The 13,555-nt window shown below is 41.6% G+C and overlaps 1 protein-coding gene across 1 annotated transcript in view; it reads left to right on the top strand.

Moving 5' to 3' along the window:
* Positions 1 to 13,555, top strand: part of LOC310704519 (uncharacterized protein) — a 119,494-nt gene that overhangs the window by 50,376 nt on the left and 55,563 nt on the right. Inside the window, exons 11-12 of the mRNA XM_083498052.1 lie at positions 2,291 to 2,365; positions 8,222 to 8,343. Of these exons, the coding sequence (XP_083354178.1) occupies positions 2,291 to 2,365; positions 8,222 to 8,343 (197 nt within the window). The remainder of the gene's footprint in view (positions 1 to 2,290; positions 2,366 to 8,221; positions 8,344 to 13,555) is intronic.

Raw genomic sequence — 13,555 nt, 5'->3', positions numbered from 1 at the left:
AATAGCTTGCACTTTCCTAAAAAGCATATGTGCAATGCACACCCCAAAAACATGCTAACCAGCCACTCATAGCTGCTAATCCCAGTCACTGTTTTAGAAATGTAAAGCCACCTAACAAAAGCATGTTTTCCATAAGAAGACTTGCTCTTCCAAACTTGCTTTTGATGCTTGTTCTGTAATATTGGTGATCAGCTGGTCACAGATACCACCCTAAAAAAGCAATCTCTGTTGAGCAGTAGCAAGACTCCAGGGGCCTTCTGGGCACTAACCCAGGGTTGTGTTTCCATTGGAAAACCAAGGCACAATGGAGTCTGCAGTGTCTTAGAAATATGGCTTGTTTCCATATATTTACACCTGAATTTTAAGGAGAGGGAGTTCACAGCATTTACATCCCAAGAGGGGGCTTGCCCTCCCCAGCAGCACAGCATTAGATTCAGAGGCATCCTAAGCACCACCCCACAACAGCTTGCTCCAGCCAGCCAACAAGGCTGCTGCCCTTCAAATCCCCACATGGAATCCTGCCTACTTCCTGCTTCTTCTTCCCAGAAACCCCTGCTTCCCAAACCTCTACTGTAAAAGGACACCCTCTCTTCCTGTGGTGACATCACACACCCCTGTTACCCTGGCAACCTCCGTCTGTGCCTGCCAGAGCCTTCTGCCTGGTTGATGGCTTCCATTGAGGGGCCATCAGCACCATTGTTGGCCATCAGCATCAACCCACCACCACCAGACTGGCCCCTTGAGGAAGTTAGCTGGTGTCGTTCCCAGCACTTATTAAATTCAGAAATTTGTGAATTTTTCAAATTATGACCCGTCACTGAATGTAGAGATTGTAAAAAGTCTGCCCACTCCAATTCATAACAATGTAAATCACATAGCATACATGCCTGCTTAAAAACTTACAGGAACATCATTTGTGAAAACAACTGAACAAGTGCTCACATCCTGTATGACTGGCTTAAGTTGAGGGGATATAATAATGTGCTATTTATCCTGCAATATGCTCCATGAACATCACAACCCAAGTGCCTTTTCTGATGGGCTCTGCTTCTCAGTTGGGCCTTTGGAAGACAGCACCAATATTGGGGTATACCCAATATTAGACATACTCAGAGCAGACACATTAAAACCAATGGGCTTAAGTAATTTGATTTTAGCAGGTCTGCTGAATATCACCCAGTATCCCTTGTGGTGTCTATGCAGCCCCAGGATCCATTTTGCTGATATGAAAAAGAGGCTAGGATACTTTTTCAAAAACAGATTTTCTGAAAGGTGGCTCTTTAAGCAGCACTCTAGCTGAGGTATCCCCACAAATCACTTTGCTAGGTGAGATGTGATAAATCATAGGATTTACCATGTTGCTTTCTATTACTTTCCCTCTAAAATCACCATTTCATATCCCTTATTAAGGCTGCTTTCTATACTCTGTTCTTAGGAGACAGGAAAGTCAAACTTTAAACATATAGCTACTTCTAGGGGGAGACGCGGTACTTACTAATCTAGTTTGTACTGCTGTGGTATACAGATTGTGCAATAAAAGTTATTCAAGCACTAATCCAGTTACACATTCTTAGCATGCATGCACATATTTTTTCCCCAGGGGATTATGCATGCATAATAACTTATCATGTTAAAAACTTTCAGACATAGGATTGAATTATGGGAGCATTCCCATGACGCAGTATGGGAAACAGCCCTAAGTGTGTTGATTTTCAGTGGCACCACATCAACATAACAAAACTTATTACCATATTCTTACTGCCAAAATTAACTAAGCACAGAATTGCATTGTTATTGTAGCTGGAACCACTGTTCTTTCCCACCCTGTTCCTTTTGACTCCCATCTATCCTTTGAGTTCAGCCATTCAGGGTTCCACTTGAAGGACTCCTGCTGCTGCCTCATCTGCGGACTGCCCTGGCTTGGACGAGCCATTACACTAAAGAGCTGAGAAGTGCCATACTGGCACCCTGCTTTGCTGCAGCAATATTTATTGTCTAGATAGTACTTGAAATTTGAAAATGCAGTACCTCCCTTTGGAAAGGAAGGTAGCATCATTCCCATTGTATAAATGAGGAGCTGAGACTGAAACTGGCTTAGGTCACTTCCAGATGACCCATTTATTGAGCATACATCCTGATTTGTTTATACAAAGTTTGTGGGGACGTTAGATGATAATGGATATTTATTTAGTATTCCTTCTGATTTGTTTGTAGAGACATCACATGATGTTTCATCAATAATTTTTTTACTTGCAGTGACTTGCTTGCTTGCTTGTTTTTTTGCATACAGGAGAATTAAAAAATGGCACCCTTTACCTGCAGCATGGAGACTTGCAGTCCATTCAACGGCTTCATTCTACTGCAGGTATGTAAAGGTAAAGGACCCCGTACGGGTAAGTCCAGTCAAAAGTGACTATGGGGTTGCAGCCTTCATCTTGCTTTCAGGCCAAGGGAGCCGGCGTTTGTCCACAGACAGCTTTCTGGGTCATGTGGCCAGCATGACTAAACCACTTCTGGTTCAAGGAAACCAGAGTGCACAGAAACCCCATTTACCTTCCCACCACAACGGTACCTATTTATCTACTTGCACTGGTGTGCTTTCGAACTGCTAGGTAGGCAGGACCTGGGACAGAGCAACATGAGCTCACCCTGTTGTACAGATTCGAACCACAGACCTTCTGATTGGCAAGCCCAAGATACTCTGTGGTTTAGACCACAGCGCCACCCACGTCCCTTACTCGCTGGTATGTAGCTAACATAAGACCATGACCTAGGGCTCTTGCAGAGGCCTCTGGAGATATGTTCTCACACCATACGTTCCACAGAACTTTACTAGGAGCTGTGTTTGAGACTAGTACAACTGTCCTGGCGGCCCCCCATGGTGGCTCTGCTGCCCTTTGTTGGACTAGCTGCAAACTCAAAGGAAAAATACAGGCAAATGCATTTCCTCCTTTGAAAATAAGGGAGCACAGTTTTTAAAAATGATTATTCATATTTTATGAATCACTCTCCTGCCACAGTTGGAGAAGATCTGCCTCTGGATATCAGTTGCTGGGGTTCACAGGTAGGAAGTGTGCTGCATCCCAGATGTCCTGTTTCTGCATCTCCCCATCAGCATCAGGATGGCCACTGTGAGAAATGGATGCTGGACTAAATGAACCTTTCTCTCATTAACTCTCTAAGGTTCTTTGATATATTTCTTGAAAAGTAAGAGAATTAAAACACATTTAGGGCAGAACTAAAAACGTGTTTTGGTCATATACCTGCCCCAGACTGTTACCTTGAGGATAGGGGCGTTGTTGCAAAGAGGACGACAGATAGGTATTGATCAGGGTTCTATTTCTCCCCCCACACACACACACACATTTTTTTTTAATGATTCCTAAGCACTTTTGTATACTGCTTTCATAAGGTGAAACATTTACAGCAATTGAGTGGGGCGAAAGGTTAGCGTTTCCTCTTTTTTGAACAGGTCTGGTGTCAAACAAAGAGTTCTGCTTTACAATGCATCTTTGTTGCCACTGCAGCGGGGACAGAAAGACAACTTTGGACTCACTTAAAATAATCTGCAAAGAATCATGAAAGAATATGCTTTTTTAATTGTTTGAGTGAAAAAGTCAAAAGGTGAAATGGCAGCAGTTTCAGCCTCTGAGTGATAGGTTGTAAAGTGCCTGCCCAAGTAATCCACAGAGATCTCTGACTGAGCAAGCATTGTGTGGTCAAAATGTAATAACAATAAGAGCTCGGGGACAAGCTGGTTCCATCATTGTTTGAAGGATATTTTGTTTTGTTTCCCCCCGGTATTAAATGCACAACGATTAGCTTTGCCAAATCAACAGTTCAAGACCCAGGGGCTCTTTGGAGCTTTAGCATCTGAAAAAGGGGAAATCTTCAATGCCCCAAAACTTCATTTTAGAAGGAATAAATCTGCAACATGAAGGAGTTCCCTAACAGCAAGTCAGTAGGTCCTCAAAAAAACCCCATAAAGGCTTTGTACACTTTAGAAAGTTTGGAAAATCCTATTCTAAATGATGCTTCTATGTTATTTTCCAAAACAGTGCCTGGATGACAAGACTGGAAAGTTTCTGGAACTGTACTGGGAAGATGACTAAGTAAATCAAAGCATCAGTAGCACTCCCCTTACCTTACTTTGGGTCATGACAAAAAGAGTTTCCAGATAGCCCTTATTTTAAGGTAGACTCCTTATTTTAAAGGGATCTTATTTCAGATCATCAAGTTCCATGCAGGACATCAAGGAAAATGAATCTTGTTCATCATATTCATTTTAGATCTTTGTATTGAGGGGCCACTAATAAGGAGGAAACCCAGGAATCTTGGAAACCGCTAAGGAGGAAACCATATATTTCTAACAATATATGTTTGCCTTCAAATAAAAATGGGCAGATACTACCTTTCTTTAAGGCTACAGGTGCTCCATCACTACTATGCCAAATAATTCTACACAGAATCAGTCACTGTACATGAAATTTGTCCGTGTGTAAGCTGTTAACCATGCATTTTCTTCATGCTAACACAAACTTTCAATTTTGACATTGGCTAGAAGAAAAATTGCCCCCAAAACATGACAGACCACCTTTCTCTGGCAGCTGCCCTTGTGAAACCATTTAAAACATCTGCTCCATGCCTTTGTGTGATGCACAGAATCCGGTATACAGCATGGCTCTCAAAAATATTTTCTGCTTTCATTATACAAAAAAGTATATTGCCTGTATCTTGACTGTGTGCAGAAGAACTTGAAAAATGAGGGGTTTTTTTAATGTCAGATGAACGCACTAAAGGCAAGTGGGGCTGTGCCAGGATTTCCAAGGCTCACTCAGTAGCTGGCAACCCAGTGCCCTTCATAATACCAATCTCCTGTGACTACCCTTTCCTGGCCTTGGAACGGTTTGGGTGCCAGACTTCACAACTTTAAAGCGTACTTGGCTCCAGTTCAGTTAACATGTAAGATTAATTAGGAACTAACCATTTCATTGAAGTGCATCCAAGCCAGCCTTCCCCCCCTTTCTTTTCAAATTCATGGTTTGCCTCTCCTCATTATGGTGGATCAAGGTGTGCCTGCGTTTCGAGACATTTCCGTAAGGGTGTGATTATGAGAGAGACCTTTTTGTGGTCCTCGGTCTGAGAACGCTCCAAGAGCTGCCAGTTTCAGTCCATTGCAGCTGCAATGTTCTGAGGAAACCAGGATGAATATGGCTGATAAGTCAGGCATGCTTCATCTTTTCCCAACAACATTCTTGTATGGATTACAGAGTAATCTGACATGCAGGCTTTGCCAATTAAAACAGCCATGGAAATGACTGGATGTGTTTTCCTTGGCTGCATCTGGCCATCCTCTTTACCGATCGAAAGGAACAAGGGTTAATTTGATTTAATGTGTGTGAAAAGTAATATTCCTCATACGAGGATACCTCTCTCATTTTTAGCGTTCCCGATCAATCCGTTCCACTAATCCTGTCCCAAAATCAATGAATAAAACCAACTGATTTAAACCAGAAAGAGCTGAACAGCTCTCTCTTGTTGGAAGTGAGTAATGGCAATTTAATAGGAGACAAGCCACTCAGAAAGCCTGTGCTCATGAAAGAGCTAACGTTCAATTGTCCCAATCAGAGAATTTTGTTTGAGATGCATGTTAAAAAGCTTCCCTATTAAAAAGCGTCTCTATTCCCTCTGAAATGCTTGACCACGTTTAAGATTTAACTTTATCACTGTGGAACAGTGATGGGTTGCGTCCAAAGCAGCATGACAAGAATGTTCCATCGGCACAAGGTTTTCTGCTTGTGCCATAGAACATTTTCCCCTCTCCTCCCCGCAGTATGCCCCCTAAATCTGTTCTAGAGGTTCTTTCAACCTTCTGTTTTTTGTTTTTTTTAAAGATATTTATTGAGATTTTCAAAATATTACAAAAGAAAAAAAGAAAAAAGAAAAATACAAAATAAAAATAGTTAAAAACAATTCAATCTTTCAATGACTTGTCTTTCATTTGCTTATTTCCCGGACCTCCTCACGCCTCCCTTTTCTGTATTCCAGTTCAGTTTGTTAGTTCAGCAAATCCCTCCCCTCTTTGTTTATCCTAGTCTTCAATCTTAAGATATTGTAACATTGGATTTTTACCTATTAATAGTCCATTTTCTCATATTCCCTTATAACATTACAGCTATAAACCACTTAGTTTCTATCCAACATCATTCTAACATTCATTAATTTTACAATATTTCTGTAAATAGTCTTTAAACTTTTTCCAATCTTCTTCCACCGACTCTTCTCCCTGGTCTCAGATTCTGCCAGTCATTTCTGCCAGTTCCATATAGTCCATCACCTTCATCTGCCATTCTTCCAAGGTGGGTAGATCTTGTGTCTTCCAATACTTTGCGATAAGTATTCTTGCTGCTGTTGTGGCATACATAAAGAAAGTTCTATCCTTCTTTGGCACCAATTGGCCGACCATGCCCAGGAGAAAGGCCTCTGGTTTCTTCAAGAAGGTATATTTAAATACCTTTTTCTTTTTTTTTATGCATTTTTATTGAAGTTATACACAAAAAACAGACATATAAGAAAATACAAAGAAAAAATTACAAAGAAAAAAAAAGAAAGAAAAAAGAAAAACCACACATCCGAAAAAAGAAAAACACACAATCTGAACTTCCCTCCATCCTTTTGATAAGTATCAAATATCTCCTTCCATTACGTATTTGATTTTCAATCTATAGTCTTAAATTCACTCGCTGGTTGTATTGTTCTAACCCCGTCAGTTCACTTTAAGCATTTATTCCAATATATTTCCAAAATTTACTCCAATTTTTCAGAAATTTCTGTTCATCCTGATCTCTTATTTTACCTGTTAGTTTATCAAGCTCAGCATAGTTTACCATTCTAATCTGCCAGTCCTTTATGTTGGGGATGGTTTCCACTTTCCAATATTGTGCCAACATAATTCTCGCTGCTGTGGTGGCGTAGAGGAATATCGTCCTATCTTCCTTTTTAATTTCTTTATCCATCATTCCCAACAGGAAGGCTTCAGGCCTCTTGGGAAAGGTATACTTAAATATTTTTTTAAGTTCATTATAAATTAATTCCCAAAAGCCTTTCACCTTTTTACATGTCCACCATAAATGATATAGGTCACCCTCCACCTCGCCACATTTCCAGCATCTCTTATCCTTTAATCTATACATTTTGGCCAATTTCACAGGGGTGTGGTACCATCTATATAGCATCTTCCAGATATTTTCTCTCAGTGCCATACATGCTGTGAACTTTATGTTACAATTCCAAACCTCTATCCACCTTTCAAAATCAATATTATAACCAAAGTCAATTGCCCATTTAATCATTGCCTCCTTCACCTCCTCGTCTTTTGTGTACCACTCTAGTAATATATCATAAATTCTGGACAGGGTTTTATTTTTGCCTTCTATTACTTCTATATTAAATTTTGATTTTTTATCATCAAAACCCGCCTTCCTCTTATCCTCTTTTAACAAATCATTCACCTGGTGGTATTGCAGCCAACCAGTGAATAAATTTTTTATTTCTTCATAAGGTCTAAGTTTGGGCCCTTGGTCAGTTTTTCTTAACATTTCTTCATAGGTGGCGTTTATCTCCTCCATATTTATTTTCTTGATCGTTAAGGCCTCTATTGGTGAAATCCACCATGGGGTCTTTCTTTCAAGGAGGTTTTTGTTCCTTTCCCATGCTTGATATAATGGTCCCCTTATTTAAATACCTTTTTCATTTCATTATATATCATCTCCCAGAGGTTCTTTCAACCTTCTGGAGCAGATTTGGGGAGGGTGCACACAAGGAGAGAACAGAGGGGCAAGTCCCACTGCTTAACCAGAAATCCTTGTGCTTGCAGGATGGGTTAGCTGAATGCTGCCCTGTGTATTTCTGGACTACAATTCCCATCATCTCTGAACGTTGACTATGATAGGAATTGGAGTCCAGCAACAGGTTTCCCCCCTCTGCTGTAGGAACACGGAGGGGCTGCAAGTTGCTGACTGCCATCAGGATAACATTGAGAGATCTAAAGTTACCCAGGCAGAGAAATAGTAAACCAAGTAAATAAAAAATAAGAAAGATGCTCCAAGATATAGGGAGCACATGTCTCCGGTAATTAAAAAAACAACCTATTCACACTCCTGTATTACATTTGGTTTTAACAGATTTTGTCAATTGTATTTCTGTTCTTCAATTCTTTCAGGAACTCATGAAATGAATAGTGATCCAAATAAAGAAACCTCATCGCTGTCAGCTGTATCTCTTCAATCAACTGGCAAATCTGAAGTTAGCAGCAAATTAGGCATGGGAAGCTTGCCCCTACAAGTGAGAACAAAAATCGGATGCATTTTAGTAGATTCTTACACAGAATTGCTTAAATCCTACTTGTTCAATTTGGATGGAAATTTGCAATATCATGTACTATATACAGACTGGGGTTTTCTGTTTAAGTGAGAGTTCATTGTAAATGATCCATTCCAGTCCGGCTTCCGCGCTGGTCATGGGACCGAGACGGCTCTGGTCGCCCTAACATATGATCTCCGCAGGCAGCTGGATCGAGGCGGGTCGGGGCTGCTGATTCTTCTAGACCTGTCAGCAGCCTTCGACATGGTCAATCACGAACTCCTGGACCACCGCCTTGCCGATGTGGGGATCCAGGGCACAGTCCTTCAATGGCTGCGCTCGTTTCTCTCCGGTCGGGGACAGAGGGTGGCGCATGGGGGGGAATTGTCATCGTGCCACTCCTTGGTGTGTGGAGTGCCTCAGGGTGCGATTCTCTCCCCGATGCTTTTTAACATCTTTATGCGCCCCCTCACCCAGCTTGTCCGGAGTTTTGGGCTGGGTTGCCATCAGTATGCCGATGACACCCAACTCTATCTGTTGATGGATGGCCATCCTGACTCGGCCCCAGACACACTGACCAGATGTCTGGAAGCTGTGGCTGGATGGTTATGTGGGAGCCGGTTGAAGTTAAATCCTTCGAAGACAGAGGTCCTCTGGCTGGGATGGGGCGATATGGGATTGAGGGGGCAACTCCCATCTCTTGCGGGGGTGCAATTAGTGCCAGCATCGTCCGTGAAGAGTTTGGGTGTAATCTTCGATACCTCCCTCTCTATGGAGGCGCAGATTACAGCTATAACAAAGGCGGCATTTTTTCATCTCTGCCAACCTAAGCAGTTGGCTCCTTATCTCTCTCGCCCTGACCTAGCCACTGTGATCCACGCGACGGTCACCTCCAGACTGGATTATTGTAACTCGCTCTACGTGGGGCTGCCCTTGAGACTGACCCAGAAACTCCAGCGGGTGCAGAATAATAATAATAATAATAATAATAATAATAATAATAATAATAATAATAATTTATTATTTATACCCCGCCCATCTGGTGGGTTTCCCCAGCCACTCTGGGCGGCTTCCAAAAGAATATTAAAATACTATGATACATCAAACATTAAAAGCTTCCCTAAACAGGGCTGCCTTCAGAATGCCACGCGAGACTCCTTATGGGGTCTTCGCTGCGAGATCATATTCATCCGGTACTATACCAGCTGCACTGGCTCCCGGTGGAGTACAGGATCAGGTTTAAGGTGCTGGTTTTAACCTTTAAAGCCCTATACGGCCTAGGACCCTCGTACCTACGGGACCGCCTCTCCTGGTATGTCCCACAGAGAAATTTACGGTCTGCAAATAAAAACATCCTGAAGATCCCAGGCCACAGAGAGGTTAGGCTGGCCTCAACTAGAGCCAGGGGTTTCTCGGCTGCGGCTCCAATCTGGTGGAACACTCTGTCACAAGAGACTAGGGCCCTGCAGGACCTGACATCTTTCTGCAGGGCCTGCAAGACAGAGCTGTTCCACCAGGCCTTTGGTCAGGGAGCAGCCTGACCCCCTCCTCTGGCAATCTGCATAGAATTTTGCTTAATTGTTGCCATCAATTTGATTTTAATTTGATTTTAATTAATTTTATAATGAATGTTTTTAGAATGTTGGATTATTTTGATTGTTGTTAGCCGCCCTGAGCCCAGCTTCGGCTGGGGAGGGCGGGATATAAATGAAATTTATTATTATTATTATTATTATTATTATTATTATTATTATTATTATTATTAAATATAAGGGTGGCTATGCAAGGGTGGCTGTGGCTATAGGAAGTGCTCAATATTTTTTTATATAAAAAAACATGCATGGGAGTTGCTGGTTCTGTGTTGAATCTACAGGTGACTTTATCCACTACATCCAGCTTTTCTAATACAGCCAAAATATTCTGGGAAAAGGAGAACGAAACAGCTGTGCAAATAATGCTTGCTCAATTACTTTTAGACATTTTAGTATTTTTGTTGAAACATCTAAAAATGATTTCCTTTGTACAATTACAAGATCCATTACATCTGGTTGCAGCAAGATTACCTTTTTATTAGAAAGCAAGCACTGAACCAAGTAAAACCAAATGGTTTAGAAAGTTATCGGTGATAGCCAATGCCAGTAATATTCAGAGTAGACTCAAAGTGAACTCAGTGAGCCTAAGTTACATAAACTCAATGATTTAAGTAGGTCTACTCTAACTATTAAGGGACGCTGTGGTGGTGCTGTGGGTTAAACCACAGAGCCTAGGACTTGCTGATCAGAAGGTCGGCAGTTCGAATCCCCGCAACAGGGAGAGCTCCCGTTGCTCGGTCCCTGCTCCTGCCAACCTAGCAGTTCGAAAGCACACCAAAGTGCAAGTAGATAAATAGGTACCGCTCTGGCAGAAGGTAAACGGTGTTTCCGTGTGCTGCTCTGGTTCACCAGAAGCGGCTTAGTCATGCTGGCCACATGACCCGGAAACTGTACATCGGCTCCCTCGGCCAATAAAGCGAGATGAGCTCCGCAACCCCAGAGTCAGCCATGACTGGACCTAATGGTCAGGGGTCCCTTTACCTTTACCTTACTCTGACCATTAGTAACATTGGATATTATCTTATTAAGAGTTACTTACTGCAATTAAGTTCACAATCACTCACAGGTCACAGCTACAATATCTATAATAGGTACAGTGGTGCCCCGCAAGACGAAATTAATTCGTTCCGCAAGTTTTGTCATCTAGCGAATTTTTCGTCTTGCGAATCATGAAATCCCATAGGAATGCATTGAAAATCAATTAATGCGTTCCTATGGTCAAAAAAAGTCCAAACAAAGCCAAATTTGGTACAACAACAGTTTATTAACTGCTCTTTAAAGTCACACATACTGTAAAGAGCAGTTCAAAAATTGAAGGGAAAATAAATTAACTTTATAAACAAAACATGTCTTTGTTTTTAGACAAAGGAAACAAAGTCGCGAGACGTTTTCGTCTTGCAAAACAAGCCCATAGGGAAATTTGTCTTGCGAGGCAAATCGAAAACGGAAAAACCTTTCGTCTAGCGAGTTTTTTGTCTTGCGAGGCATTCGTCTTGCGAGGTACCACTGTAATTGGAGTGTAATTGTTTTACTTATTTATTACTTTCCTTAATTTCATAGCTCACCATACAATCCAGTAGAATTATCAGCATTTTACAGAATATTTTGCCTTAACAGCTAGATTAGGCTGGGCATCCTATGTGCATCAGATGTTAGCTTGCACAGCTCATCATACATTTTTCATACAGCTGTATTTCTGTACTGTGCATATTTTTTGTTACCAGCTGAATTTCTGATTCTCACCTATGTCATCAGGACTTTTGTGATGCTCTTTGCTCCAAAGCCATAGGTTTCTCTTTCATTCAGACCAAGAGAGATCAATTGTGTGTGCCTCCTATAATTTCTGTAGCATGTTCTTTTTCCCTAATTAAGAAATGTTCTTCAATATTCCAAAACTGGGGTAGCTATTTTTAAAAAGTAATCTGACTACCAGACTATCTTAACTGCACCATTGACAATTAGGGGATAGAGGGGGGAATCTCCAAACTTGAAATGCTCACACGAGAGACAGGTCAGATTTCAGGTTTATGGGATTTTCATCCACCTTAAACCATGTCTAGGGTTTTATAAACTACAGGGCATGGAAACTTTTTTCATGGTGATGATTCATGGGGCTACATGATGTTTCTCTAAGCCAGTGATCAGCAAAGTTTGCTTTCACAGGATGTGCTATCTTCAATGAAACTGGAATAGGGGAGATTCACTGTGTGGGTGTGGTCCTGTCTACCTTATAAAGTGCTGTGTCTTCATGAAACAGCCATCTGTGTTTAGTTACACAGTTTATTTGAAGACAGCTATTTCTGTCCCATTTCAAGGAAGATTCCATGGCTGGAGTCCTCTGAGTCCATATGGCAACCCCCAAAATAGTTCTTTCCTTAAAACTTACACACACACACACACACACACACAGGTGCAAAAGAATAAAGTAAACAAAAGCCAAACAGTAAAAAAAAGAGAGAGAACTTGTTCATTTCTGTGCTATGTGTGCATCTGTATAGAAAAGGCAGAAGGAGCAGAAATGGGCGGGAAAGAGACAAAGGTTGCCTTTGTCTGATAAATGCATTTTCCAACCATTTCCCCCAAATGTGTAATAAATCCACAAGGCTTGCAAACCATTTCCCTTCAGGCAAACAAACACCAGACCTGAAATGCTCTAGATGTTTGATTAAAATAATAATAACATTACAGTCCCTTTGAATTGTTTGAACCATCCTCCCATGCTGCCTTTAGGAAGCTGCCGTCAATTAACACTGACTAGCAATGGCTCTACAGAGTCTCCAGCAGGAATCTTGGCTTACTTGGAGATGCCAGGTATTGAACCTGGAACCCTCTGCATGCAAAGCATGTGTGATCTGATGGGGCTACACCCAATCTCCTTGGTAAGCAACATAAACAGAGCCAGTTGCTTAGTTCCTCCCCAATCAAAATTTCTGTCCTTCCTGACCTTGCAGTGATATGCTAGGAAGGTGTCAAGTAATTGGTTCCTATATTTCTATATTCAGATGCTTACCAGAAACCTAAGAGAAGGTGTCTGGAAGTATGGACTGTATAAGTGTGTGTGTGTGTGTAACAGCATGTTAGTATATATATCCCTTTATTACCTTTGTCTCTCTTCCCTCCTTCTCCCTTCATGTAGTATAGAAGACAGGCAGTCTGGTATATGTCCATGCGCTTACAATACTTTGCAAAGCACTGATAGTACTGGGGAAATAATAATTGTGTCGTTGAAATAGCCCTCCTAAATCTTTGTGTTATGAGCTGACATTGGTATGTTGCAATTTTTTCATACATTGGTGATTTTAGATGCAGAAGTGGCCTGAATTAATTGTAGCATGACTTTAATATGGGGAAAGGAACTGAATTTGATTGATTTACTTTTACCATAGGTGCCGTCTTGTGTCCAATATTGAGGGGGCCCAGCACGTGTTGTGCATATGTGACGTCATGTGCACTTAATGTGTTGCTTGTGTGTGATGTCATGCGCCCGGTGTGCGACATCATGTGCACACACCATGTGCACTATGTGACATTCTTGGAAGGAAACCAAGCGCAGAGTGGGTTCAGTGGCCTTCAGCTCCTCTTCTCACACGCTTGGCTCCGCG

The sequence above is a fragment of the Podarcis liolepis genome (genome assembly GCF_965112155.1).
Source record: "Podarcis liolepis genome assembly, chromosome: 3".
NCBI classification, from domain to species: domain Eukaryota; kingdom Metazoa; phylum Chordata; class Lepidosauria; order Squamata; family Lacertidae; genus Podarcis; species Podarcis liolepis.
The sequence above is the reverse complement of the archived record's forward strand: the minus strand, read 5'-3'. Positions and strand labels throughout refer to the sequence as shown.